This window comes from Takifugu flavidus, chromosome 5 (genome assembly GCF_003711565.1).
Source record: "Takifugu flavidus isolate HTHZ2018 chromosome 5, ASM371156v2, whole genome shotgun sequence".
In the NCBI taxonomy this organism is placed as follows: Eukaryota; Metazoa; Chordata; class Actinopteri; order Tetraodontiformes; family Tetraodontidae; genus Takifugu; species Takifugu flavidus.
This window is the reverse complement of record NC_079524.1, coordinates 9,428,345-9,455,476: the sequence shown is the minus strand read 5'-3', so window position 1 is coordinate 9,455,476 and position 27,132 is coordinate 9,428,345. Positions and strand designations below refer to the sequence as shown.

Sequence of the window (27,132 nt, the reverse complement as noted above, 5' to 3'; positions counted from 1 at the left end):
AAATTGAAACGGAGGCCTTTGCCTTCGACAACAATTAGCATGAGGTCAACTCATCGTGGCAACTTTCTGATGGTGAACCCCCCCCATATGGCAACAGTGCTGCAGCAGCGTCGACCGACGTTTGGTCTGCCCTGGTGTCGCCCAAGTAAACTTACTCCCTTTTCGGTGGAGTCAGAGGCCGGGGGACGATGGGGGGTATCGCTGCGGCGTGCAGATGGGAACAGACCATCATCAGCAACATTTAAAATCCGGCTTTGAGGGATAGAGGCAATTTCCGTACTTTTAAATGCAAAACGTTGTCGGAGATGATGGATAGATACACAGGTTGTGAGAATTTAATCGCCGTCTAACTTCTACCATTTATTTCTATGCATTTTTGTCCCAGTAGAGGCAGAAAAAAATGTTTAAACGAGAAAGAGATTTTTTTTTAAACGGAGTAAAATCGAGTAACGTGTTTGCTGCAGGCCTGAAGGGATGAGTTCTGTTTCAGAATCATCCTCCCATTGGTGGGGGCATCATTCTTTTGGTTCCTTTTTGCTCACTAATTTCCCTCTCACCCTCTCACTCTAGATGGGATTTCCACACTAAACCGGCTCTGACTGCATGAGCCCAGTCCCTGATAATGTCCATGGGATGTTCTGGTGAAGCTCTGAGTAATGACGGACCTCTGAGACGTGATGTGGCGAAGGGCGTGTCTACCAGCACAGAACAGCAGCAGTGCTCCATAAATCTGCTGCCTTAATTCAGATTAATTCAGATATTTACCTCCGAGGCGAAAAGGATATTAGCAGGACCAGCTCCCATCTGAGGCTAATCATTCCCCTAATAATCGTGGAGCACACACATGCTCGTCCCTGTCGTATATGGTTACATGAAACACACCGCCGTTTGTCCGTGTCAGGTTAGCGCCAATTCTTCTTGGGCAATAAAATGAGAGCAAACACTCTCGGCTCGATTCACGCGCCACCTGTTCTTATGCACCGACGCATGAAGAAACACAAAATATTATAGATCCAGAGCGGCGGTAGGTATGTCGCGGTACTTGACCTTTGACCCTCTTGGTCATGCATCCACAGAACTTTGCACTACCTGGATATTAATGCCTTAAAAATGCATCTACGCCATAAAGCTTTGTGTTTTTTATTGAAATCTGTCATTGAGGATGTTCTGAGGAGTATTGGTGGCTGCCCCACCAAAGAGTTGGATGTTTCCTCCCTGAAGTAGTGAAACGTAAGGGAACTGGCTCGTGTGCGAGCATCTTCAAGCAGACTCATCTACAGCGCAACAGCTGTGCCGTGTGAAGCAGGGAGTGTTTCACACATACTACATGCCAACAACGTGTTATTGTAGGTTATCTGCCCTTGGTGATTTATGGCGCCCACTTTTAGCGTAGGAGCGCTTTTAAAGGTAGGCGATAACGATGTTTACCCTGTAACATATGGTGAATTATGACTTATGATCACTGACTCCAACACACAGTTTAACTTGAGAGGAGCCTTCAGGACCAGTGTGTGGAAGCATCGTGGGGGGGGCGCTGAATAAGCAAAAAAGGGGCGATGGCGCCCTGAAATGTTAAAGGAGAATTTAGACTGGAGCGAACTGGGAACGGCTGCCGGCCCCCAGTACGTGTAGCCTTTGTTGACTGTCACATTTATTCTGATGGGGCAGCTGCTAAGGACAGTCCAACTCAATAAAACGTAAATAAAGGGACCAATCCTTTTTTTCCACGCCAGTTTTATTTTATTTCAATAATAGGTTAAAACAAAGCAAATGTTTTGTCACCGGTTTATCTCGTCCTTTCCTGCTCCGTTTAAATCGCACGCAGCCCATTTCCTGTGCAAAGTGAGACGTGCATCACAAAGTTATTTTCTTTGGACGTTTGTGGATATTAATGACTTTGCTCGCTCCCAAAGACCCCCTCGAGATGATCTGACCTGCTGTAAGCTGTGGAAAATTGCGTGGACACGCTCGCTCGGGTGACGGGGGCAGAGTTTAGCATGTCCCTCTACGACCACATAATAACTTTTGTACATTTAATGTTCGCTAAATCTTCATCTCCTCTTTCTTTGCATTAAACTTTGAAATAAAACGCATATGAGGCATTTATTAGCCTGCTGGCCCACTGAGACATGTGACATGGTGAAATTTGTGGGGGTGTTACATAACGGCAGAGATCAAAGCTGCCACTCAGTAGCTAATTTCATGGGAACTTGCTGGTGTACACAATTTCGCTTTAGAATCTTTTAAATAAGTTGCTCTGCATTATACTGTATATTTGCGTAGGATTTATTGGGGCTGCACGTCCGACCTCGTCCCGGCCTGGAGCTGTACGGATTGCCGGCTGTTTTTGTCCCAGTGAACGCCAGACCAGCCTGAACTGGGCTGCGAACCAAGCCACCTTCTCCGCTTCGCGTCTGTCGTGATACACCACCCCAAAAGCCCCCGCCGCCATGAGGATGCGGCAGTTGTATTTTATGGTCAACACTCTACTGAAACCCAAACCGAAATCTAATCAGATTATTCTTAATGTGGAGAAATGTTTGTTGATTTTCAGATATCAGATCAGGGGTCTGTGGCTACACAAACAGTTGGGTGGATAAAGAAAAGGAAAGTTCGGAAAGGGCTTCAGGCCACGGCTGCTACCACCCACCCAGAAGAGGCAGAAGAAACAACACGATGCAGTTAACCGTAAACATTTATGTTTCTGGTTAAACGACTATTTCTGACTTCTAAATTTGAAGTGCCAATCAAGAGAGCGTTGTTTTAAGATTTATTTTACGCAACACATTCTAATGTTTTAAAAAAAAATAACACTCCTTTTAAAAAAAAAAAAAAAGATCTATGTCGTTACATATATTTTACTCTTGTTTTATATTAATGTCAGTAAGACTTGTGGTCACTATTGTATACATACAGTATGGTGCCTTTGTTTTGACGAAGTTACTTCCGGTCTCGTCACATGATGCTGAACGCTACACCAGGGGGCCCTTTAGGGACTTGAGTTAATATCAAACATAACTCAAAGTCAAACAGGTGTGCATCTCAACTTTAGTGCCCCTCTTTGTTATTGTAGTGCCTTTAAAAAAAGAAATCCAGTGTGTTTGTAGCAGCTTAATAAAGATCTATTTTCAGTTCCAGCTGCTGTGCGTCATCCACCAACAAAAACACCACATTTAACCGGTTCTCTTTTTTTCCCGCACTTGTTTTTCTTTTTTACCTCACTGGAACAAACATCTGTTCTTTCATCAGTTCTGTTTTGCGTCTGGGTCGGTTCAGCGTCACTTTCGATCGAAGCGGGGCAGGTTGGGAAGGCGGGGGGGTGGCGGCAGGTGTTTTCTGCCCTTTATCTGCTAACACAAAGGAGACAGAGCGTCACCGAAGGGCCCGCTGATGGAAAGCAGCTCCGCAGGCTTCCTTCGCGCAGTGAAGTGATTGGCTGACGTCCAAACGGTCAGCGACTATCAGACACGGCGTCTCTTCATTCAGAAATGTGATTTTCCGTGGCAGGAGCGAGGAAGGACGAGATTTCTGACAGTCCCTGGCGAGGTTCCAGGCGTCCCGGCGCGACGCGCTGCGCACTCATTTTTCATGTCAAGTGAATTACCGTGCGCCATTCCCAGAGTCTGGAGATGCTCTGACACCTTGTCTATTACACATAGAGGAAATATGTTTGCCTAAGCCGCAGTTTTGCTTATTCAAGCTTAATTGCGATGATGAGGAGGCTTAGACTTTGTTTATTGTTCCAGGAGAAGCGCTGTTGGCCCATGTCTATTTCCTGAGAGAGCTTTCGTCAGGCTAAAATGTTTTTGCTCGGGGTTCTGTGCGTGTCTGGCATTAGTCATCTGACATGACAGCCCGTCATTATTTCCCTCTGCAAATCGTGCTTTCATTTAACCTGATTGAGACTGTGATTTTGTTTTATTCAATCAGTAAACTGTGGAAAATCGTTCCCCTTTTCCTCTCTGGGCCATTTATCTTCGCTAATGGGGGATCAAGGGTCCAAAAAAGAAACACAAACATGAGTGAGAAATTTTGTGGTCATAAGATTCTGTTGAAAACATGGAGGAGACGTGTTTTCATTACGAAACAAACTCCAACTGGTATTTTCTATCTCGGATGTGCCAGTGGTATAAAAACTAATGCTACACGTCTTTCACGGCCACAATTTATTTTGCCATTGCTGGACAAACCCCCCCCCCCCCCCAAAAACAATTAAAGTGCATCATTCAAAGACAAATAGCAAATAAGTTAAGACACTTTCATCAAACGCTACATTTACCTGCTGCACAACGTAGCAGAAACACAGAAGGGAATGCATGCGTCCGTGGCATTAGGTGACAATCTAGAGCTGATTTGATAGCAGGGAGGTAGACTGCGTTCTTCAGAGGGGCTGGAATTAGCACAAGAATCTCAATCCAGCAGACGTTCAGGCCAGAGTGAACAGCTAAGTGTGTTACTGAGAAAAAGGAGGGAGCTGGGACAGATTCAGCCATGGTCAGCGAAGAGCTGTTTTCAGAGGGGAAAAAATAAATAAAAATGGGATTCTCTTTAATAAAATGTGCTGCTTGGTTCAGTTTCCTATTACTGTACATGTTGGTTGCAGTGGTTTTTTTTACAGCCATATGAAGTCACCCGGAATTTCCACACAATGCCATCAACATTGATTTTTTCCACAGATTCCAGGTATTTTGAAGAAGACACTCATTTAAAGCTAATCAGCACACTAGTTATCAATTAAGATGGTCGTCATAGCTACCTCACAACACGCTCTGAATCAGAGATATCATTTAATGAAGGAGCACACACACACACCGTTATGATCTTCTATCATAAACCAGGGATAATAAGGAATAATAACCCCACTCATTTAAAATGCTGCACGAAGCTACATCCATCCCTCAATGGGAACATTTTGTCCGGGAAAAGCTTTATTTGCTTGGAAATGAACAGGCTCGTTTCCCTTGTTGCTCCACTACAGTCGTGACGGCAAACTTTTTTCTTTTTTTTTTGGTTTTGCTAATTCGAGATGACAATTGCAAATTTTCCAGGCCCGTGGTAGAAAAAGGTCTGACCATTTTATAATACTGCACCGCATTTGTGGAACCAACATCCAACACACATCCAAAAAAAAAAAAATGCCCGTCATTATTCAGAAAGTTCTCATCTGGTGCTGTTTTATCTTATGAGTCCATTTGTCTTATTTATCAGACCCCTCCCTAATTTCTGGGTTCTTTTAAAGGTCCTAAGACACGAAGGGGTCGTGACCCCACACCCAGCAGGTCAAGCTTCTCTTTCCCTTCATGTGTCAACCTATTATTCTATTTTCAGCTTTTACATTCACTGCTGAAGACGTCAACCTTTAGAGAATGTACCTCAGAGAAAGTGGGACCTTTCTGTTCGTTAAGGACGAGTCAAATGCATTTCTCCTCCTCCGCCTCGGTGCTCAGTGAGACCTGAAGCGTTGTGTCTTTGGGGCATGGCAGCGCTGCAGTGTCCCTTATGACCCTTGCCTCTTCTCCGACCTGCTCGGGCCCACAAGAAGCCTGTGAGTTTCTGTCCGATGGTGGTCTGTCTGCTCTGTGGCAGCTCCCGCAGTACAACTCACATCCCTCTGGCAGATAGAGGAAGGTCTGGGAGCTGCTGTTGATGTCGCGCAGGTTGTGGGAAACCAGGGACAGAGATTCCCGCTTGGAGATGACCGAGGAGAGCTGTTGCGCATCGATACAGTGGAAATTCCCCGGCGTCTGTTGTCCTCTCGATCCCATCTTGCAAAACAAACACTTGATTTTCTCAATTAGCTTGAGCAGAACGGCCTTGCGGAGCAGGATGTAGATCCAGGGGTCGAGGATGGGGTTGAACGAGGCAAAGCGTATCGCTCGAAGGTCGGGGTTCTTTTCCAACACCGGCTCCACCGGAGTCTTGTACAGCTGGTTGAGAAAAACCTGAGCCTGCAGAGGGGGGAGGATAAAAAGTGATGATCTAGGAGTTTCTCAGGGGGAAACAGAGTGAGGAATTTTATTTTGCAGTGCAAATGCCTGGTTAAAGCAGTGAGTGGGGAAAAGAACCACGCGCGAACTGTGCGCGATGCCCCAAAAGGACAATGCGCGTAAAGGGTTTGGAGGAAAACTTACAACAAGTGGGATGGAGCAGACAAGCACGACTGCCGACGTGCCTATGAGCAGAATGACCATCTGGATCTCAGCACCGGCCAGCCGCCCGAAGCTGCGTCCCCTTCGCCGCGGGTCCACGGTGCGCCCGAGGTCGTTCCCGAGGGACATCCTGCGCACGAAGCGCCGGTGCATCCGAATCAGGGCGACGCACACCAGCACGTTACAGATGACGGTGGCGAGGATGAGGATGGAGCTGAACCCGGCGTACATGTAGGAGTAAGCGGCGTCGCTGGTCTTGTTGCTCCTCCACTCCAAAAAGCACCAGGTCTGCGGGTACTGTTTCTTCACCTGCCCGAAGCCGATGATCGGCAGCGCGCAAAAGAACGCGTTGGAGACGTAGATGGCGAGGAGCGTCAAGCCCGCCAACTTCTGATCAACGTAGTCATTGTAGAAATAGGCATGGTTTATGGCCATGTATCTCTCCACCGACATGGCGCAGATGATGCTGAGTCCCGCCAGAGAGAAGAACAACAAAGTAAATCCAAAGTGCTGGCACAGCGGGTCCTCCCCGGGCCAAGACCCCTTCACGTAGGTGGCGATGGTGACCGGGCTGGCCAGGAGGGTCCCGAGGAGGTCTGTGACCGCCAGGCCACACACCAGCGTGTAAAACGTGGTTTCCTTTTGTTCCTTACGAGATTTGCAAAGAACCGCGATGGCGATGACGTTGCCGATCACCCCGAAAATGAACATAACGGACGGGATGGTGGGGACCATGGTCCTCCCTGTCATCGACTGATTATTCATGATTGAGGGCGAGCGCGGGGTCGAGATAACCGGAGCTGCTTTTCTTCGTCAAGAGCAGGAAACTTTGTCAAAGCCAGAAACACCTGCAGAAGAAGTTCGCTCCATGCGGTCGCTTCTGCAGACGGGTTGGGTGATGTTTGGATGTCTAGTTCTCAGCCGGCTTTTGTGGAATCCACTCCAGAGGACGGAGAGTTAGAGGCGCACGGGAGACAGCTGCTGACCTCATCCGAGGCTCTGCCTCCAAGCTTCCTGCGGGGGTTCCGTCCCTCCCCTTCATCACCCTGGATCAGCTGTTCAGTCTGGCGTCATTCCGCCTTGTGTGCAGGTGATGAACCACCACGGAGTTAATTCTGCCACCGAAACAGCAAAAAATGGCTCATAATTAGGTGCTAATCAGTCAAACGTCAGTCAAGCATTCCCAATAAAGTTCGTGTTTATCATCTATTTGGTTGGGAATATTTTATCATGACCTATTTATATTGCCTATAACAGCAGGACCACGTGAATATTTACGAAAAAAAATGTATTTATTCAATCCAGGTGGATGGCAAAGAAATAAGGTTAATCCTAAATTATCACTACTTTAAGATTGTTGTCCTTGTACATTCCTGCACAACTCTCCAGCAACAGAAACAAAACATGTGTGACTCAACCTCAGTTCCCCTCTCAGTCGTTATCGTGATCGCCTCCGTCGACCCTGAGCTCTGCCGCCGGATGTCGTTTCCGTCGGTGCTGCCGTGAAAAAGGGGAAACGTCTGAGTGTAACAGCCTGAGGAAGAAAAACTATTTCCTCAAAGGTGCATATTCATATGCAGAACATATGTTAGAGAATTGGCCCTGAAACAGCCGTTACGTAACAGTCGTGTGTTGTTCTTTACAAAAGTAAAAGATGATGTCAGACTCCTGCGTTTCTGCTCTGGCCCGTCTGGTTTAAAGCCACACAGAATGTTCTGTAAGTAGATTGTAAAGATTAGGCTTCTCATGAATGTGCTTTTCCTGGATTTGTTTGTCGAACTTAGCTAACCCACCGCGTGGTCGCGCTCCCAAATCAAAGCCGCGACCACCAGCGACCCGAAGGAAGCAACGCTCCCGTGAACCCAACCTCACGGAGCAAGGGGGTCTTTGGGTGTCTGTGGAGTGACGAAAGCAATGAAAATAGCTCTCACAACCTTTCCAGAACCTTGTGGCTTCACGCCTCGAGCAGGTCGTAGTAGCTCTCTAGTCGGAGCTCAAGTCCCAGAGTCAGTCCTGGGTGACTTCCTTGTATCAGCGTGAGTGTGTTTTGCTGTGAAACCTGGTCCAATGGTTCACCACCAACCAATAAAACCTTGAGATGGAAAACATGGGAACATGCTCACTTGCTCTCCTGCGGGAAGATAAACCTCCGCACGTCAGCTGGTTCGACTTAAACTCTGCAACCTTATTGTGGTCCGACCTGCCTAGAAAACCCATTTAAGATGCATTAATAAACATGTCATGCCTCCTTTGTTTAATCAGAAGCCCGACTCCTGGAAAGTGTTGGTTGTTTTCGCCCCGCTGGTGTTTCCGGCTGCACATTTACCAAAAGACCCGTGACCTTTGACCCGCACTGCAAGGAATCGGTTTATCTTCCCTGAGACTGTTGCCACGGAGATTCCCAACATGTCTGAGAGTGGTTGTTGTCCCTGAGAACACAAACCTGCAGCTTTTTTTTTATATGTAAAGTTTAGAGAGTTTGCGTGTGTTTATTCTGCAGCCTGCATGTTTCTTACATAACATCCGCACACGCGCTCCGTCTCGGCATAACAAAGCCACCGTGCGGCCAATCAGACGTAAACTGTTTGAACTGGCTCTGGCTGCGACATGTGATGCCAACGCCACAGCAGGAACAGTTTGTCTGCGTGGCGAGGCCCCTGCCTGAGCTACCGCTCTGTTGTTTGGACTGACGATCACGTTAAATCGTCTCTAATCTCCAACGAGCATCAATCGGACCATCGTTTTCCCTCAAATCCCAGCAGAGCCATTTCTCCCGGAGTGATTGGCAGACGGGAGCATCATGGGAGGTTACTAAAAATGCTGATTAACCCAAGTCGGGGCAAATTGCCGCCTGTGGGACATTAGCGCAGCGATCATTAACAGGGGCCGAAACATTCAGTGCTAACCTTTGAAAGAGCAGATGATCGTTATTGCCCATTAAAGCTCAAAGGAAACGAGGGAGGAAGAAAATGAGCGGAGGTTTGGTTTGAGATGACGCTTAAAAGTGGATGTCTGAAGAACAGGAAGGTGCAGAGGTGGGAGGAAACTCTCTGAGGGAGAGCAAACAACATCATGATGATGCAGGGGGGAGAAATGAGTAAAAAATAGAGACTGACAGATTTTCATGGTAACTGTGTCAAACCGACACAGTGGTTGTTTAAATGGTTCCTCTCACATCTACAAGAGAATCAAACTTCCTGTTGTCTTCAGTTCATAATCTTGCCACTGTGCTAAATGTTGCTACGAATTCGTATTTATATTTGATGAGGCAAAACCACGTTCGGAAATAATGTGCACCGAGTCTAAAGTTAGCATTAGCTGGTTATTTACGCACAACCTATTTCTTCCACCCCTGCTGTCATTCTGCAGCATAGCTGCAAAAAACAGCTTGAAAAGGTCATAAATCACATCTGATTATGTGGAAATGAATCCGAAAGCAAATAAATCCCACAGCTAATCTATTATTGTTCCTCATGTGGACAATTCACCAGTGTCGGAACACATTAGAGCCCTAAAGATGACTGAAACTTTAAACCCTGAAATATGAAGGCTTTGACCTTCATCAATAATTTACGATTAATAAAATCTGGCCGAGAGCAACACCTGACCCCATAACGGTGCAGAAATGGGTAGCGGCATCACAATTGTGGTTGAAAACCGTAATCTGCTTTAAAATGCATTCTTCTGGAGATAAAACCTCTAAAGTTGTTAAAAATGTGTCTATCGGGCAACGTGCCATCCTCTCAGAACAGCACATCCCAAACCTGGAAGATCAGCCATTCCAGGCTGAGTACTGATAGCGTCTAATGCATCTGCTGATTCAGCGGTATTTACCCATCAGCCTCCCGGAACCTGCCACTGAAACGCACACACAGGTCTCTTAAAAGCCCCTGGGCCTTGGAGAAGCACCGACGTGGACATAGGACTTCCTTTTTCCTCCTCCTGACTCAGGGACAAATGTTAGCACACCTGCCCAAAACGTGTTCAAACACGCTCAAACAAATATTTTGCTGAATGCAATTAAGTTTTTTAATGTCATGTCAAAAGTGGCCACAGTTTTTCTAAATAATTCATTCTTTTCTTAATCTTTTGACTTTTTCGAATGCACATCACCAAACATCACCGCGATCTAGAGGGGTGAAGTTAAACATATATTTCTACGCAGAGTCTATGAGCAACCAGCTCATGATTTATGCCAATAAAGAAAGAATAAAAACAGACAGAATGAAAGCAGTAGAAATTCGCCAAGAGTTATAACCTTCGGACGTGCAGACACAAATTCTGTTGGGTTTCACACCAGTGAACCAAACATTTGTTTTAAGACAACAAGTGGAGCAAAGAGTTCACATATGCACCTGGAGAATATTTCCTGCCGTGTGGTCACCTGAGTAAACCACCTGTTTCAGTCACGTCTGTGGCCGCAGAAGAGAGGAAATATAAAGTGACATTTTCTGAAGCATAAATAAGGACTCTGCTCGTTCTGCTGCTCTGAGACCCTCGAACCCACAATGGTTCTTGTTTCAACTTTTTTTCGTGCATCTCATTCATCCTGGTCTGCATTCCCGGCGCGTTTCCCTCAACCTTGGCTGAATACTGAATAGCTGCAGCGTAATGTGGAATGAATAGATTATGTGCACTGCCACAACAGCGTTTTCTTCTCCACGAGATCTACCATCTTATCTCCCCGAGCAGCAACAACAGCCCAGGCTTCAATCCGTCTGACACACGTGTGTGTGTGTGTGCGCGTGTGTGTGCGTGCACCATTTTGAACCGTTGTACTCTGCCTCCATTCTTACTGGACTAAAAACTCACGCTGCGCCCTAACATGAACCTTTTCAGAACAAAAAGAAAACACTTCTGGTGAGATACTCGCTTCTTCCCGAGTGAAGAATTTGATTCTCTCGAGATGGACTATCAGCAAATTCCTCCGTCCAATAGGCTTTTCACTCTCCTGTGAGAAACAGTTAATCACTCACACACACACACACACACACACACACACACACACACACACACACAACACACACACACACACACACACAACACACACACACACACACACACACACACACACACACGAGGGGGAGGAAGAGGAGTGGAAGGACGTGATCTCTCTCCAGCTTTTGCATCCTTTTAAGCAGGAGGTCACCCCACAGGAAGGCAAATTAATTAGTTCTGGTAACATATTTATATTTACTTTTCACAAAAACAACATTACAGATGTAAATCATAATTGCGTAAAAAGAAATGACATCATCGGATGTAATATTTCACAATTTCAGAGAAACTTTTAATGTACACACTAGACCGAACCGTCGTTTAAGGGTCTTTATGCTTGCTGTGCCGCCGCCCTGGTGGCCAGCCTCTGCGCCTTCTCTCGCTCTGCTTGCTCCCTCAGCTGCTTCTCTCTCTGGATCAGCTGCTTCTTGTTGGCCTCCCAGGCCGGCACCTGGCCCTCGTACCACTCCAGGTCCGGTTTCTCGGCCGACGTCAGCTTCTCCTGGACAAGAGCTGTTACCAACGCCAGGAAGGACCTGGGCTCCACTTTGGCCCGAGAGTCCAGCTGATTTCGGAGTTCCTAAAAAAAAAAAAGCAGGGAAAATTATGATCTGATAAGAAATCATGTTAACAATTCAAGATGGCAATTAAGTAAACATGGATGAAAATGATGTAAGAGGAAGGAAACCCATTGAAAGTGTTTTGAGAGAGCTCAAGGGCATCCATTGCAGTGCATCACAGAAACACTGGAGGTAAACAGGAAAATCTCCACAGATTCAGCCGAAGCTTCAGCCCAAGATTTCAGCTCCAATCATCCAGCTAAAATCAGCATTGTTCATAGGAACACATTGCAATCCAGCCAGGAGCTTTGAAACCAGCGTTGCTGTATCACTTTTTTTACCAACTGATGTCACAACAGGTGCTAATCAGTCGTTCGGCCTGGAAATAAACTGGCCGTGGTGACAAACCCCCACCTGGAACCTGCCGGCGTACTGCTGCAGCTTGGCCCGCTCGGCCTGGTCATCTTCATCAACGCCCTCTTTCCTCGCGCCTTCGTCGTCTGACGATTCCTCTCCGGATGAGCTCGTGTCCGACGTGGAGGATAGATCCTGCAGCAGGTCCCGCGTGAAGTCCAGCTGCAAAAATGAATAAAAACTTCGGTCAAAGTGTGCTTATTGTGTTAACACAGGCAACATGAAGAACAGCTGTGGCGTATCTGTAGTAGATTAAATTGAGCAAAATTGCCTTTTGGCCCATTCGTTTAAATGAGGTGGATCCCGGTGGTTAGCTCAGAGAACGGGCACATAATGATAAAAGAGACCCAATTACACCTCAGGATAAGGTGAAATGAACTGTGGCCTTTGGTGACACACGCCAGTGCCTTCCTCTCCCAGGTAATAATCCCTGCCTCCCCCGAGGCGCCACCTCCTCTGTCTGCACGCCGGCCGTGCTGCCGCCCGCCGCAGCTCATCTGGCTCCTGTCGCGGTCATTCTCACAGACAGCTTGAGAGGTTCAGGTGCCCCAAGAGCTCATTAGACACAGAAAAAGACAGACTATTGAATTTGGAAGGCGGGGGCTGGATCACTGTCGTATGCAGAGAACTCAAATGCCAGCCTGTGCGTTCCAGCGTGGCATCCTTATCGCTGCTTAATGTGACTCAGAGCTACGTTTGCTTTCATTTCCATCCTATTTTAAAGACAAGTGTGGTTAGATTATTAAATTATGATATATGAGCAGATGAGCAGTGGGAGGACGTCAGTCCAGGTGACTGCAGCGGAAAAGCTGTTTGGGTACCATGTGTTTGTCAGACGTGTGCACATAAACCCATATAAAAAACATGCTCAAATGCAAATTAGCCTTCAATAAAGAGCTAATGTCCCAGGAGGGCTGTTTTCAGTGCAGCTAAATTAAGAGGATCTGCTGACAAAAAGTACGGACAGCACCAAAGGTCGGCTCTTCATGTGTGTCTCTATGGCAACACAAGCACAGCGTGAATTGATTCAAAGACAACAAGAGTGATGACAACATTGATATGAAAACTGATACAAAACTATTCAAATCCAATGAGGATTAATTTAAGGATTTAGACCACCCTTAAAGCTGTGATGCCAGTTAAACAGAATTTGAGAGAAATGAGGGGGTCTGTAGCGACATCACAAAGGTTTGAAATGTTCAGGGCAGGAATCCAAAATGAGATACACAGATAACATTAACGTGCAGCTCGTATTTGGTTTTTACCGTTTCGGCGGACAGTGCGACGTCCCCAGAAGCAGCTCTCTCCATGACGGCCAAGGCTTGGCCCAGATAACCCCGACCCCAGAAGAGGGGCATTCCTTTAAAGACGGCGTGTATGCCATTTAGCATCTCCACTTTACCTGCACGGGAAAGGGGGAAGAGGAGGGCAAATAAGAGCCGAACGGTCAAACAAACGCACACTGTGGTGGCAGACACACAAACACGCACCCAGGAGAGCGTTCCCGAGCAGCTGGGCGCTCAGGCCGACACTGTTGTCTTGCTTCTGTCCGCAGATCAGCAGCGATGCTCCCAGCGCCCGCTCCTCTGACACCTGTTCATTAGGAGAACAAATGAGATGATTTTGCGTGCTGGGCGCCGCCGTCGTTGCACTTTCACTCACCGTAAGTTGCGGCTTTCCTGCCAGGTAACTGCCAAGAGCGTAGAGAGATAGGATCTGTGTGGAGGGAAAGTCGAAGGACTCCTGAAGCATCACCTCTTCCACCACGGAGCATGCACCTGGGGAACGTTTGCATTAACGCAACAAACCATGATTATTCGAATGCAAACGTTCTCCAGGTGCCTGGATTCACCAAAAAACCTACTTTTAAAGTCTCCATCCTTAATATAAGAGTCTAAGAGCAGATTGAAGGTGAAGTCATCTGGGAATATTCCATACTGAACCTGCGTAAACACAAAGACGCACAAATAAACACCCGCGTCACAAACTGTTTGTCCTGACAGATTTACCGGCAAGGCGGTAAACCGCTCCCACAATAACACTCCAGGTAAATCCTCCCGTGCCTCTGACATTTAGGCTAATCTCACAGCAACACCACCAAAACAACAACAGTGCCTGAGTCAGATCCCCCAATAACGAGCAGATAGCTGTCTTACAATAAATAGATCATTCAAATCTTCAACTCTTAAGGAATGAGAGAAGGGGGAAGGTTCAGTGGTTACAAATGGATCTGTGGTGCTTATAATCCAGTCCAGTGCAGCTGTCAGTTCCCCACATTAGCTCCTATACCTTGTTTCTAAGTGTGTAGAGGGCCCTGTCTCTGGCTCCGTATTTGAGACACTGTCTGATCCAGCTGTGGATGGTCCAGTCTCTCAGGTACCAACAGTTTGGACTGTGACGAAACCTATAGTGATAAAACCAAACAAACTGTCATACAAAATGTATCAAAAATAATAATCAGCAATTACAAAATGCACAGGGAGTGTATTTTATTTCTCAAACTTTGACTCCAGCATAACAATAAATGTGTCTAAAGAAACACTGAAAAGTACACTGAGGCTTGTAATCACAAGAATGGTGCAGATTCCAGAGGAAGAGGTAAACAGGAAAAATCTGGAGTTGCCCCGAACAAAGAAAACCATGTGACTGAAAATAAACCAAAACAGACAAACCAAACAGACGAGCCAAACACAGTTTGGTCCAAGAAAAGCACAAAAGTGGACACCATGCAAAACCAAGGAAGTGGTGGACATATGACCCAGAAATGGGGACAAAAGACAGAACAGAGAGATCGTACTTGTAAAGGTAGTACTCCGCTTGATCCACTTCTTCTCGGGAGGAAATGTTGTCAACAAACTGTCACATAACACAGAGAAATAGTAAACGTTGTGCATATCCCCATCAAATGTACCGTATGTGTCGCCAAATGTGACATAAAACAGTGTTACTCACCCGTGACACCGCCAAAGAACTAACTGGCAGATTTCTTTCATATGTCTTGTCCATATTTTCAGCAAGCACAGCTGTAAAATGTTAATTGTAATTTATCGTATAGTAACAATAAACATTGTACATTTAAAATGGTTAAAACGTTGCTGGGTTCAGTTCAACAGCCCAGCAGCGCCACCCTGCGTTTATCTGGTGCACTTGCAAAAATATTCCTGCTGGATTACAATCATTCCCTCTTCAACATATACAACAATACACATATACAATGATATACACAATGAGTCCGGAGCAACGATGAGTGGGATGAAGAGACAGCGGCCAGACCAGAGATGCTGGTTGGTTCAGAGACAATGGCGATGAAGGAAAGACAGGACACAGTGTTAGAGGTGGCGGTGATGAAGATGTTGTTGGGGGGGGGGGGGAGTAAAGTGTTCTAATGAGGACATCAGATGGCCAAGTTATGTGAGATGATATAAAGAGGTCAGGCTGAGATGGTTTGGACGTGTCCAGAGGAGGGACAGAGAGCACAGAAGGAGGTGCAGAGGGAAGCCCAATGAGATTTATGGATGTAGCAGAAGACATTAAGAGACCTTTTCAATAATTCTATAAAATCGGATTCTGAAAATGACCCAATCTGGAATCCTGCAGCTTTAGGCAGATTCATCATCCATTTTCTTTTGGCCATAGACTACTTCTGTGTTATAATATTTGATAAACTCTCTCACAGACATGGGGTGAGGGGTAATTCCTTTGCAATTAAACCTATTTTGAGCAATACTAAAAGGCATCGACTATAAATATATTTCAGTAGAATAGGTGATGGAATTGGTTTCCAAAAAGCTTCCTTTATTTACTATTTGCTTGACATTTCATGCAACAGTCTTGTTTTTACCCAGGTTCTGTGGCTCCGTCTCTCTTGACTCCCACAATTTTGTATCTGTATAAGCTGCTGACAGCAACCATCTTCTGGCTGTAAAGACAGTCAAACGAGCAGTATAATTGCAAGCATTAATCACGTTCGCTACACGCCAGCAACCTTTTAACGAGCTCAAGTACCGCAAACTGCATTGTGTAAGACGTTCAGGTGAGATGCTAAGTAAGTTAGCTAATAAAATGAAGCCGGGGCATGCTTGAATCTGTAGAATTGTCATATCAACAACAGTGCAACAACAAGTAAGGTCGACGAAAAGAATGCTTCAACAAAAGATTGCCTCCTCGTAAACATATGTAAACGTGTTTACCTGAAAAAGATGGAGATACACGTTTAACTTTGACGGCTGCTGTCATGCAGCGATTCCACACGGAGGCTGCCATTTTTGGACGATACCATTTGTCGGGATGTGTGTGTGTGTGTGTGTGGGGGGGGGGGGGGGGGGGGGGCTATTTAGTGACGTAGAGGGTTATACCAAAACTAGGATCGAATCTTGTCACTTTATCGAGAATTTACCGGTAATTTTGTTGTGCTTCGACAAATTCAACATAGTACAAGGGTAAAAAATTAAATAAAAAGGTATTTGCACCATACTTTAATTAAATAACGTAATTTATATGACACCTGTGATCTAAAACTAGCATTACAGTTGTTTTTTTTAAACTGGATGTTGTGTAATTTTGCTCCAATGGTAAAGAAAACAAAAGAAAAAGAAAAAACCCAAACATCTTGTTTTAATAAACGAATGCAAGTTTTATTGTGCAAACGAAGATGTATGCGCGTTTTACATGTAAAAGTATGCATCTTATTTCCAATATTTGGAAAGTAAGTAATAATCACAAAAAGTTTTGTGTCAAATATTTCCCCATAAATAAATATGACAACCACAGGACACTTGGGGCCGCTGTTTCAGTAAAAAATGGTTGCGTTACAGTGTCCACCACTTTCCTTTGGTTAATCAGCATTGTGTGCCTGCCTCTTGGACACAAGTTTATCCTGTTACACTATAAAAGCTGTGGCTAATGTCTAAAATAGTAACACTTTGTCAGAGTGAAACAGGAGGCACGTTAGCACTCATGAGAGGGAGGTGTGCTGTACATGTCCTCTGTCGTCCTGTTGACCCCTGAAACCTTTCAGTGTTTTCCTTGTCCATTTGTTCTCTGGGAGGACGGCAGCACTCGTTGGTCTACAGCCATCCTTGACTGTTGGGCAAAAGGAGGTGATGGGTTGAGAGACTTGGGTGGGACGCATTTGCTAAACAAAACGGGGAAGAATTTTCGCAGCATCTCATTCTCTCTCCTGCCAGCAAAACAGGAAGCTCTTACCAGCGGTTCACTAGAGCAAATGGACAGACTGTAAACATCTGTAGTTACCTTTTTGACCACACAGTACAACAAAAATCACACATTGCACTATCTACTTCTCTCTATCCTCCTCTTGTTCCACAAGCACTACAGTATTCTCCTTATTGATTAATTGAGGAAATGTTACGGGAAATGGAATTTAAACTTGTACATCCTGGGTATTTAATACCTCAACATTGTGATCCAACCCACAATTGCTTTCTGTTAAACAGCAGCCATTTCAGTGTCCAACTCCCATCACATGAGTATTTACCTGTTTCTCCTTTGTGCGTGGGTGCTCGTGTGATTCTCATGGTATCTCCGATTTCACTTCATTAAAAACACACAGAAGCGACAGAATCGCTTTCACTTATACCTCCAGCAGATCTCAGAAAGTCAAACCAGTCAGAGGCTGCATAAGCTGATGCTGCCAAGAGGAGAGATGTGCAACAAAGGAGGAGGCAGTGACACGGGCGGATCGGCGGCTCCTCTCTGGCTTTTGCGGTTGGGACTGAAAGATGTAAGCGAGGCGAGGAAAATAGAGGAGGATGTGAGAACTTCCCTTAATCTGCATTGGGTTTCACTTTTCAGGGCAAAGTGGTCGACTCGCTGGTGGAAAAGGAGAAGCTGCAACTGATTTTGATAAGAACTGGGTGAACTGGAGGCCCATTTGTGATTATTAAGTTAACTTTTGCTGTTTTTGGACCAGTGAGATAATCTCACCTGTATCCCACAATGCATTGCGGCTGTTTGATCACTTATCTCCCTTTTTTATGCTGGGGAACTCTTCGTCTATTCTTTATCTATCTGAGAAGGAGCTTCTGCAATAGGCAGAAACATGTGATGTATTCTAAATCAAACACACTCGTAAAGCCTTTTGTCTGGGGCTCCCACTGTGTCCGTCGCTCCTTTTTGATCACAACCTAGAAGAGGGAAGGGGAGAGGTGTTTTCTCTTCCTCTTCCTCTGCTTTGAAAGCAAAGCAGGAGCAGAAAGGCATGAAAGTTGCAGCGATCATCCCCAACTTCACGGTTAAGATTTAGGCAATTATGTGAAAGAATGCAATAAAGGCAACTTGACAACACCGCGGCTTTACTCTCCAGATGTTGTATTCAAGCTTTTATTTTGGAATGTGTCCGTTAGAAACAGGTTGTGCATGATTGGACAGCCATACACACAAACATTGCACAAACAAGCGTCCTTTTAAATGATCACACAAGGCTTTAACTTCACGGCATAATACAATTACAACTAGGCATTAAAAAAACAGGGCAAAAAAATCACAGTTTCTTGTTTAAAAGGTATATGGAACACTCGTCACAACAGTCTCACCATGCTTCCTTTTATCAAACAAGCCCAAAACATTGCAGGAAAATTTGAGTCAGTGGGCCAAAACTATTTAAAAAGTCATAATGGCAGTGATTGCTGAGTCAGCGTATATTTTCTGTACAAACGAAATGCTTCACAGTTTTCATATAATGCACACAAAGAATAATACACACATACGTCCTCGTCCCGTATTTAAAAACAGACTTTTGATTCTCCGGACATACACCTCCTCCATCCCACACTCCTCTCTTTCATTCCTGATCTTTATTACACGGAGCTTTGATGACTGTGAACTGCACTCTGCTTCGGGTCCTCTCGCCTTCCTCACAAAACCCGCCTTGCTGTGGTTTAAGGCGCTCTGGCTCATTTAGGGCTTCTTCAAGCTCTGAATCCGAGTCGTCGCTGTTGGCCTGTCTTTGGTAAACCTGGTTGGCGGCCTCTGACTCGGAGTCAGACAGCGTCTCCTGTGGCTGTAAGAGGTTCGCTTTGTCACCTGTGGTCTCCTCGTCTGTTTCCAACGCCCTCTCGTATGTTTGTCCATCTTGGCAGGGCTGTTTCAGGTCTCCACCTATCCACTGGGCAGCAGAGGCCTCCTCTCTCTCCTTCTGGTCATGCTGGTCCACCTCAGGGCTGTATGGGCTTCGCCTGTACAGACTCTCCTCGTCCTCCTCCTGGCACGAGCTTCCAGGGATACTCTCGCCATCTGACTGGGAGAGACGATGGCCAGGCAGGCCTGGTGGCTTCTGGGAAAGGTCAAACGGCTCCTCCTGGCTGAAATGCGTTAGGACGTCATTGGGCAGGCAGAATCGTTCTCGTTGCCTGAACACTAGAGGTGGCAGAAATAAAGATTAATGGTGAGGAACATGCTAGGCAGAACACCTTCTGTGCCTAAATGCGTCCTTACGTCTGTCATCCAGCCCTCTGTCCATGACGCCGTGTTTGACCTTCATGTGGCGGGTGAGGTTTCCCTTCAGCGTGAACTTGCTGGGGCAGTAGAGACATTTGAAGGGTTTGCTGTCTGAGTGCAGATGCATGTGGCCCATTAAGTTGTGCATTCTGTTGAACTCCTTCCCACAAAGCTAAGAAAGGATGAGAAAAACAACAGATGTGATTGTTTCACCCCCCCAATTCAGACTAACATTATTCCACATTCCTTGTAATAAGAGTCGTGAGGCAATTTTGGAGCGCCGCAATCCAGCAAACCTTCGTGCGTTTCATTATTTGTTGTAGCTCCAGATATAAAAACAATAGGCCAACACCTATTTTGTCTTCCTCTGAAAAGACTCCTTTGTGAGTCGTTTGCACAGTTGTAAAGACACACGTAATCAGAAATGAATGCACGGCGATTGAGATATACATAGACACACAAACAGGCCCTTTCTTCCTCCTTCTATCCATGTTTTCCTCTCTTCCTCTTTGTCCTGCCCCTTCTATCCGACCCCCCCACCCACCCACCAACTTGCACACATACGCTCACGCACATATGCATGCAACAAAAACAGAAAGCAAGAGGAAGCGACTTCGAGACAGGGCCTGGAGGAGAACAGGGAAGGGCAACTCCTGCGCTGTCCTTCCTCTGCATTCTTTTTTATTAGGGTGGTCCTTTCCTTCAGGAGGAGAGAGGGACTGTAAACTGTCCAAGAGGACCGTGAGAAAACAGGAAGCTCCCTCCAGCAGCAGAGAAAGCGAGATGAAATCTATTTGAGGGCCCAGTTCTCCAGGGAGGCTGGGGGAGCCATTGTTAGAGAGGCAGTTTGTGCAGAGATATCCTTCCTATAGACAAGGAGGGTCCCGCTGCCAAAATCCTCTCTGCTATCTGGTCATCGTCTTGGGTCAAAACCATGACCAAAACTTCAGAAAATTTGTATTTTTTTTTACTAAGTGAAGACTGAGCCCACTAAATCCTAACAATGTAACTATAGCAACGCTAGCAGGTGCAGCTCAGCTACTGTGACGCTCTCATATTGTCCTCATGACTAACCTTGCATTTATATGGCTTGATGTCCGAGTGGACGATCATGTGAGCCTTGAGAGTCTGTTTTTGAACAAAACTCTTGAAGCACATGTGGCACTGGTAGGCCCGTACGTTGGTGTGGATGAGGACGTGACGCTTCATGTTGGCCAGCAGGGTGAACTCACGACCACAGATGCGACACTTGTGCTCCTTCACCCCCTGAAGAAGAAGAAATTATAGAAACTACATTATGAGAGGGTTTTTTGGGGGGGGGTGGGGATGCAACAATGCAACGGTTTGGCTACTCTTGAAACTCCTGCAGCCAACTGCTGGGAAGTTGTGAGAGGAAATGGCATGATTTGAAAAAAAAAGAGAAAAAAAGGCACATCGCCAAAGCTCACTTTAGCCTCCCACCCCAGTCAAAACAACCTGCTCCTGTTTAAACCTACTTTGTGAGTGAGCGTGTGCTGTTTCAGGTGGTGCGACTGGATGAATTCCATGCCACACTCGCTGCAGATGTACGGCCGGATGTCTTTATGTTTCATCATGTGGTTCTGAAGCTGGCTTGGGTACTGGAACGTCTTCTGGCACTCGGAGCACCTGCAAGCATACATGTTCATCTTCATCGAGCCCAACGGAGAACTGAAACGCTAAAGTAGTAGGCCGAATTTGGGGGGGGTGAATGCTTTGATATCAATGTAACAAGTTGTCTTAGACACAAGAAGTAATTGTATAAATTCCAACTATCCTTCATCCTTCATGCAACAAGACACTGATATAAGTCTGTCCTAAAGAAGAGCTGATGGAAATATGGCTGTTGACATATTTTGATTTCATTAAACGCCCCCTGGTGGCGAGTTATGGGGAAAGAAAATAGATCCTGCCAGAGTAACAGTTTTTATGCTACCATGATGATGTAAACAGGAGCAATTCTTTAAAATAAATGACTGTTTAATGCCACATGTTTAACTATGATAAGTAATACTTGGTTCTTGTGAAACATTCAGCTATTGGCTCAAGTACCCACCAAACAGGTCACCTGTGTTGGTCTCACCTGTACAGGGTGGGGCCACGGTGGGTGGTCAGATGCCTCTTCAGCTGGGCAAGGGTGGGGAAATCCAGGCCACACTCCACGCACACATTCTCCTGGCCTTTCTCATGCTTCAACTCGTGGGTGCGAAGCTCGCTTGGGTAAGCGAACCCTCTGCTGCACACTCTGCAGCTGCAGGAGCAGACGAAGCAGCGGAACGATGAGGCTAAACAGAAACGGTTCTAATCAAAAGGCACTACAAAGAAACAGAAATCTGACGTCCACCTGTAGGGCTTCACGTCGCTGTGCTGCATCATGTGTCTCTTCAGGTGACTGGTCTGAGTGAAAGCTTTGTGGCACACCTGGCATTTGTGGGGCCTCATGCCCTGGTGGGTGAGCAGGTGTGTGTGCAGGTGACTCAGCTGCTTGAACAGCTTACCACACAGGTGACACCCGTGCGGCTTGATGCCGTTGTGCCCCAAGATGTGCGTGACCAGGTTGTACTTGGAGGTGTAGGACTTTTCGCACATGCGACACTTCCACCTCTTCTGGTTTCCTCCCACGTCCACGTAATAGCTCTCATCCACGTGGACGCTGAGATTGAGCTTCTCGGCGCCGGCCATCCCACGGTGGGGAGTCGCGTCTTGGTCGTGATGCCTCGACCGGAGGTTCTCCCTGGTGTAGAAAGAACCTGGTGTGATGGGCAGGATGGGGTTGGGCATGAATATGGGGTACGGCAGGAGGCTGTGGCGGAGGGATGGGAAGTAGGGGGAGTGAAAGAGGAAAGGAGATGGAGGCCAGATGGGAGGACTGAGAGGTTCCTGTTTCAGCTGCACGGGGACGTTCAGTCCTGGCAACCGATGATGAAGTTGCAGTCTGCTGAGTTCGATCATACCAGGGATAGATTTAGGAGACGGGGAAGCTATGGGGTGTGCTGGGATGGAATAGTAAGGGGGGCCAGGTGTCTTCTTACTGGGACAATCCTCTGCCTCTGCTCTTCCTCTCTCCGGAGATTCAGCTCCATGAGTGTCCATTTTGAAGGGAGTTCTTTTGCGTTTTTGGGATCCTTCTTTTGGGGCATAAACAGGGCCAAGCATGGGGAGAAGAGGGGGTGGGCTGAAGGTGTCTGAGGGGGTGTCTGACACGCTTGGGTATCGAGAAGATGAGAATTTGGGGGGCTGTGTGCTCAGGAGTGGTGGGTACAAACTGTGCTGGGAACCTTGATGTGGGTCATCTCTTAGTGGGGGACTTCTGGGTGGGGAGAAATCCATTCTGCCTGATTGAGAGAAAAAAGTTGGACATCAGAGTTTAAGAGCCTGTGTGACAGGAAAGCTCTAAGCGTGCATTAACTTCCTGCGACCAAATCGAGTTGTAAAACTGGAATTTTGAGTAAGAAAGGTATGAGTAAGAAAGACGTTGGGGTGTCAGAGCAGGTGCATTCATTCACCTTCTGATAGATATTCTTGGCAACGCATAATTTATTGAACCAAAAAAAAGGGGGGATTTTGTGGGAGGAAACGTAAGCAGGCCCGCTGGTGACGTCAACATCTAAAGTGCATCTTTTGTTCTACCTGAAACCTTTCACTTCTTCCTTTCTCATAAATCTCCCAATCTCCTTTTTCCTGAAATCAGGAAGTTACGTGTGTGAAGTTCACCTCCATACATTTCGCTTCTCTCTGTTTTTTTCTGCTCATCAACTCAGGGGTGTGTGTGTGTGTGTGTGTGTGTGTGTGTGTGTGTGTGTGTGTGTGTGTGTGTGTGTGTGTAGGGGGGCAATGACAGCAGGGAATAACTTTACTTTGCCTTTTTGATAAGCCTCAATTTGACTTGCATTAGATTTGATGACAACAGCTTCAGCGTTGCTATTTAAACATGTACTGGATAAAAAGGTGCAGGACAGTCAGAAGGAAGTGATGCACTTCTCCATAATCTCTAGTGCATTTGGTGATAGTGGACAGTTCTGTTGCATACCAGTAAATAACTCTGATCTTATAACAATAAACACATTTCTATTTGTTGTGGCTGGAAAATAAAAGTTTTGCTTTACATTTATTGGCTAGTGTTGATGCTCCAGCATTTTCCATTAATATTCTTGATGTGATTTAGGGTGATTCTTTAGTTTGGTCCCTAAAATAAGGCAATAAAAAGTGCTTTTTGGCTATGTTAGAGTATAAAGTAAAGATCCACGTTCACTCAGTTGTAATTTTTCAACACTAGCGAGAAAAATAAGGATGCCAAAGCATGAGAAGGTAATAAAATAAAGATAAGGGCACTTAAAAAAAACTCCCGTTTTCAAATATTTGGTTAGAGTTGTTTCAGAATGTTGAGTCCCAAAGCTGTAATTTACTTTTCCATGCATTCCAAACCAACTGTGACAGCCCAAAGCCCCTCCTCGCATGCCGTGCAAGTGTGTGTTGGTGTCGAAGGCTTACCAGCTGATTGGAGCCGCTTTCTGCGATGCTGACGACTGGGGGGGCCACGCACAGCCACCGCCGCTCTACCTGTACCTGCGTGCTCTCCCTCCTGCTCGCTCTGCAGCTCTGCTGACAATGAGCCGCACGTCCACGGATGGCATTTGAAGTTACTTAAGAAAGAGAACAGGAACAATCACTTTGTTCTCATTTTTCAGATGAGTACCTTCGGAGAGAAGGAAGGAAGGGAGGGGAGAGGAAGTCAACAAGCCTAGTGCCTTCCTGCAGAAAAATAAGGAAACACTAGATAGACATCTCCATTTGTCTGTGAAATAGGGATTCAAACATTCTTTTGGAGGATCACTTTTTGCCTGATCAGACGCAGTTTAAATGAACGTCACCTGGAGTGACAACAGGACATAATTGTAGCATTACTGCAGCATAAAGAAATGCATGCAATTACGCCTTTTTACCCCCCTTACGATTATACAGGGGAGCTATTTTCAGCATTTTCAGCACATTTGTGTTTGAAATCAATATATCTTGCAGGGATTATTCTTTCAGGTGAGGCTCATTTAAACAAATGTCCCTTATTATTTATGGACCATAACATTTGAATGACAATGCAAATGCTTTGGAGGATTTTATACCCCTGCGACTGATGTCAACACTACCAAAAGAAGGCAAGACTGCCACTTTATTAGCTTCCATTTTTGGTCATTTGTGATCGGGGCTTTGTCAAAGGTTAACAGAGCAAGTGTTATCAACTTTTTTATCGAGATGAGTCGGCATCAAGCGGACCTGAGTAATTGTGCTCATATCATTGAAATAGCGATACCATCATTTATGAGCTGTGGCTGATCATTAGCTGTTTTAATTAGCTCATGAGACCAATCAACCCCAGGCCTGGACAATGTGGGCATTAATACCTTTCAAGGAATTAAGGATTTGCCTTATGAGGAGTAGGAAGGTGTGTTTCTCTCTCTCTCTCTCTCTCTCTCTCTCTCTCTCTCTCTCTCTCTCTTTCATTGCTGATGTTTAATTACAAATAGATATTTCCTGGACAACATGGCCATTCAACAGATTTGCACCATTGTGCAAAATATCTTTAGTAAAGTCCGAACTCTGTTGAGCGTGTCTACGCTCATTAAATGAACAACAAAGCTGGATCACTCTCATGTCCACTGAGTGAATCTAATCCACCTATTGACCTCTTTGACTTCCTGTCATGTCTTACATGCACGGTCACGCACCGAAGGGCCTTTCATAATTATCCTCCACAGCAATGAAGCCGACCGAGGTGCAGAGACGGCTGGCCCTTTGACCCAGCCGGCCCAGTGGCCGCATTCATCATAGGGGGGGCACAGTGACTAAAAGGGGCTCATTAATGATCTCTAAGTGGCTTTTGGCTTTCTGTGACACTCTCAGTGGACGCTGTGGAAGTATATAAGGCATGTCTGAAACACCCAGAGTGGAACAAGAAGACGCCACCAGCATCTTGAACTCACACCAGGAAGCTCATCTTCATCAGGAGATCGACCTACCAGTGAGTTTTGTTTCTGCTCTCTGGCTCTTGTGCTTTGCATGTTGGATTGAAAAACCCCAAAACTAACAAACTTTTACTTCCCATTTCATTTTGATTCCCTCCAGAAATGACTGGAACCGCTATCTCCGTGTGCCTGCTCTTCCTCCTTTCTGTGTGCTCAGCGTGTTACATCTCCAACTGTCCCATCGGAGGGAAGCGCTCCGTCATGGACGCCCCGCAGCGCAAGGTCAGCCGTCCTTCCGAAGGTTTTTCATTGAAAAACGTTAATATAAATCAGCTCATATCAAATCGGAGGTCGGATTTAAAACTGGAAAACATGCAGAGATGTTACATTATATTTTGAGGTTTAGGGTTATTATAAAATCTGTACAGGAATCTGTTTAATACTGATATTCCTCTGCCAGTGCATGTCTTGTGGTCCCGGAGACAGAGGCCGCTGCTTTGGCCCTGGTATCTGCTGCGGGGAGAGCTTTGGCTGCCTGATGGGTTCCCCAGAATCGGCTCGCTGTGCGGAAGAGAACTACCTGCTCACCCCCTGCCAGGCAGGAGGGCGACCCTGCGGATCTGAGGGAGGGCGCTGCGCTTCATCGGGGCTCTGCTGTGACGCAGGTCAGGAAGTGCATAACTCCTCTTATACACCAAATTGTCGGAGATAAAGGTGACATCAGCATATTCAGCTACCTATTACTCAAACACAGGCAACCCGGAGAACCAGTCAGATCGTAGTTGGTGTCAGAGAGCAGTGAGTTCATACTGAGACAGGTTCAGGCTCCACAGGTGAAAGGATCATTGCTGTAACAGTAGAAAACTGTGACAATTAGAGGAATGAAGCGTTGTGCTGATTGGCAGTGGGTGGGGGAAGGAGGTGCGACCCCTGTAATAACCATGTCCCTCACTAAACTACCCCGCAGAGAGCTGCACCATGGACCAGTCGTGCCTGTCAGAGGAGGAAGGAGACGAGCGCGGAAGCCTGTTTGATGGAAGCGACTCCGGCGATGTCATCCTGAAGCTCCTGCGCCTGGCTGGTCTCACCTCCCCGCATCAGACTCACTAACGGGCTTCTCGCAGGACTTGCTAACGTAGTCCGTAGTTCATCGTAGCTTGTCTGACTTCTGCCTTTCTCAAAATATTTTTATGTATGAAAAAGGAGTGTTAGTTCAAAAAAGTACAGTTGTCATTTAAATAAAGTTTTGAGAGAGTATGTAGTGCTGTTTCACTTGAGCTTTCTGTACACGCCATTTTAGTAACTGCTCTGAAATTCCACACCAGCCCCAACACAAAGCCCTGACCTATCCTCTAAATATTCAGCAGCGCACAATCCCATAATAGGAAAAGACGTGTTCACATGACACAAAGCCCTGACCTATCCTCTAAATATTCAGCAGCGCACAATCCCATAATAGGAAAAGACGTGTTCACATGACGCTGTATTGTCAGCTGAGGTGACTGTGGAAACAGCAATAATTCTTATCTGACATCAACAGCTTCTGCTCAATGATGGAATATCTTAATGGCATAA

At 46.1% G+C, this 27,132-nt stretch overlaps 4 protein-coding genes across 6 annotated transcripts; 1 reads left to right on the top strand and 3 right to left on the bottom strand.

Annotated features, from left to right (window-relative positions):
* Positions 1–4,157: 4,157 nt before the first annotated feature.
* ptger4a (prostaglandin E receptor 4 (subtype EP4) a) lies at positions 4,158–8,288 on the bottom strand. Of its 3 annotated transcripts, XM_057032155.1 has the most exons (4): positions 7,943–8,288; positions 7,568–7,864; positions 6,132–7,264; positions 4,158–5,948 (listed from the first exon to the last, which is right to left on the bottom strand). In XM_057032155.1, exons 3-4 carry the CDS (start codon positions 6,912–6,914, stop codon positions 5,412–5,414), a joined length of 1,320 nt encoding a protein of 439 aa, XP_056888135.1. In that variant the 5' UTR covers positions 6,915–7,264; positions 7,568–7,864; positions 7,943–8,288; the 3' UTR covers positions 4,158–5,411. The 3 variants fall into 3 exon arrangements, with proteins under 3 accessions (XP_056888135.1, XP_056888136.1, XP_056888137.1); XM_057032156.1 differs by lacking the exon at positions 7,943–8,288 and having other exon boundaries at positions 7,568–7,921; XM_057032157.1 differs by lacking the exons at positions 7,568–7,864; positions 7,943–8,288 and having other exon boundaries at positions 6,132–7,509.
* A 3,030-nt stretch (positions 8,289–11,318) lies between these two features.
* Positions 11,319–16,409, bottom strand: mrps27 (mitochondrial ribosomal protein S27). Its single transcript, XM_057032159.1, has 11 exons — positions 16,312–16,409; positions 15,963–16,040; positions 15,074–15,144; positions 14,919–14,977; positions 14,411–14,525; positions 13,986–14,064; positions 13,784–13,899; positions 13,612–13,714; positions 13,387–13,523; positions 12,122–12,283; positions 11,319–11,727 (listed from the first exon to the last, which is right to left on the bottom strand). Exons 1-11 carry the CDS (start codon positions 16,382–16,384, stop codon positions 11,479–11,481), a joined length of 1,242 nt encoding a protein of 413 aa, XP_056888139.1. The 5' UTR covers positions 16,385–16,409; the 3' UTR covers positions 11,319–11,478.
* Positions 16,410–18,434: 2,025 nt separating this feature from the next.
* znf366 (zinc finger protein 366) lies at positions 18,435–24,261 on the bottom strand. Its single transcript, XM_057032164.1, is given in 8 exon segments — positions 18,435–19,324; positions 19,327–19,443; positions 19,577–19,751; positions 20,654–20,845; positions 21,076–21,226; positions 21,681–21,848; positions 21,942–22,932; positions 24,089–24,261. Coding segments are annotated over 7 exon segments (2,190 nt in total). The 5' UTR covers positions 22,928–22,932; positions 24,089–24,261; the 3' UTR covers positions 18,435–18,923.
* A 1,201-nt stretch (positions 24,262–25,462) lies between these two features.
* Positions 25,463–26,814, top strand: LOC130525408 (isotocin-neurophysin IT 1). The gene is made up of 4 exons (XM_057032161.1): positions 25,463–25,613; positions 25,718–25,839; positions 26,018–26,222; positions 26,525–26,814. The coding sequence occupies exons 2-4, from the start codon at positions 25,720–25,722 to the stop codon at positions 26,665–26,667; spliced, it is 468 nt and encodes a 155-aa protein (XP_056888141.1). The 5' UTR covers positions 25,463–25,613; positions 25,718–25,719; the 3' UTR covers positions 26,668–26,814.
* Positions 26,815–27,132: the final 318 nt, after the last annotated feature.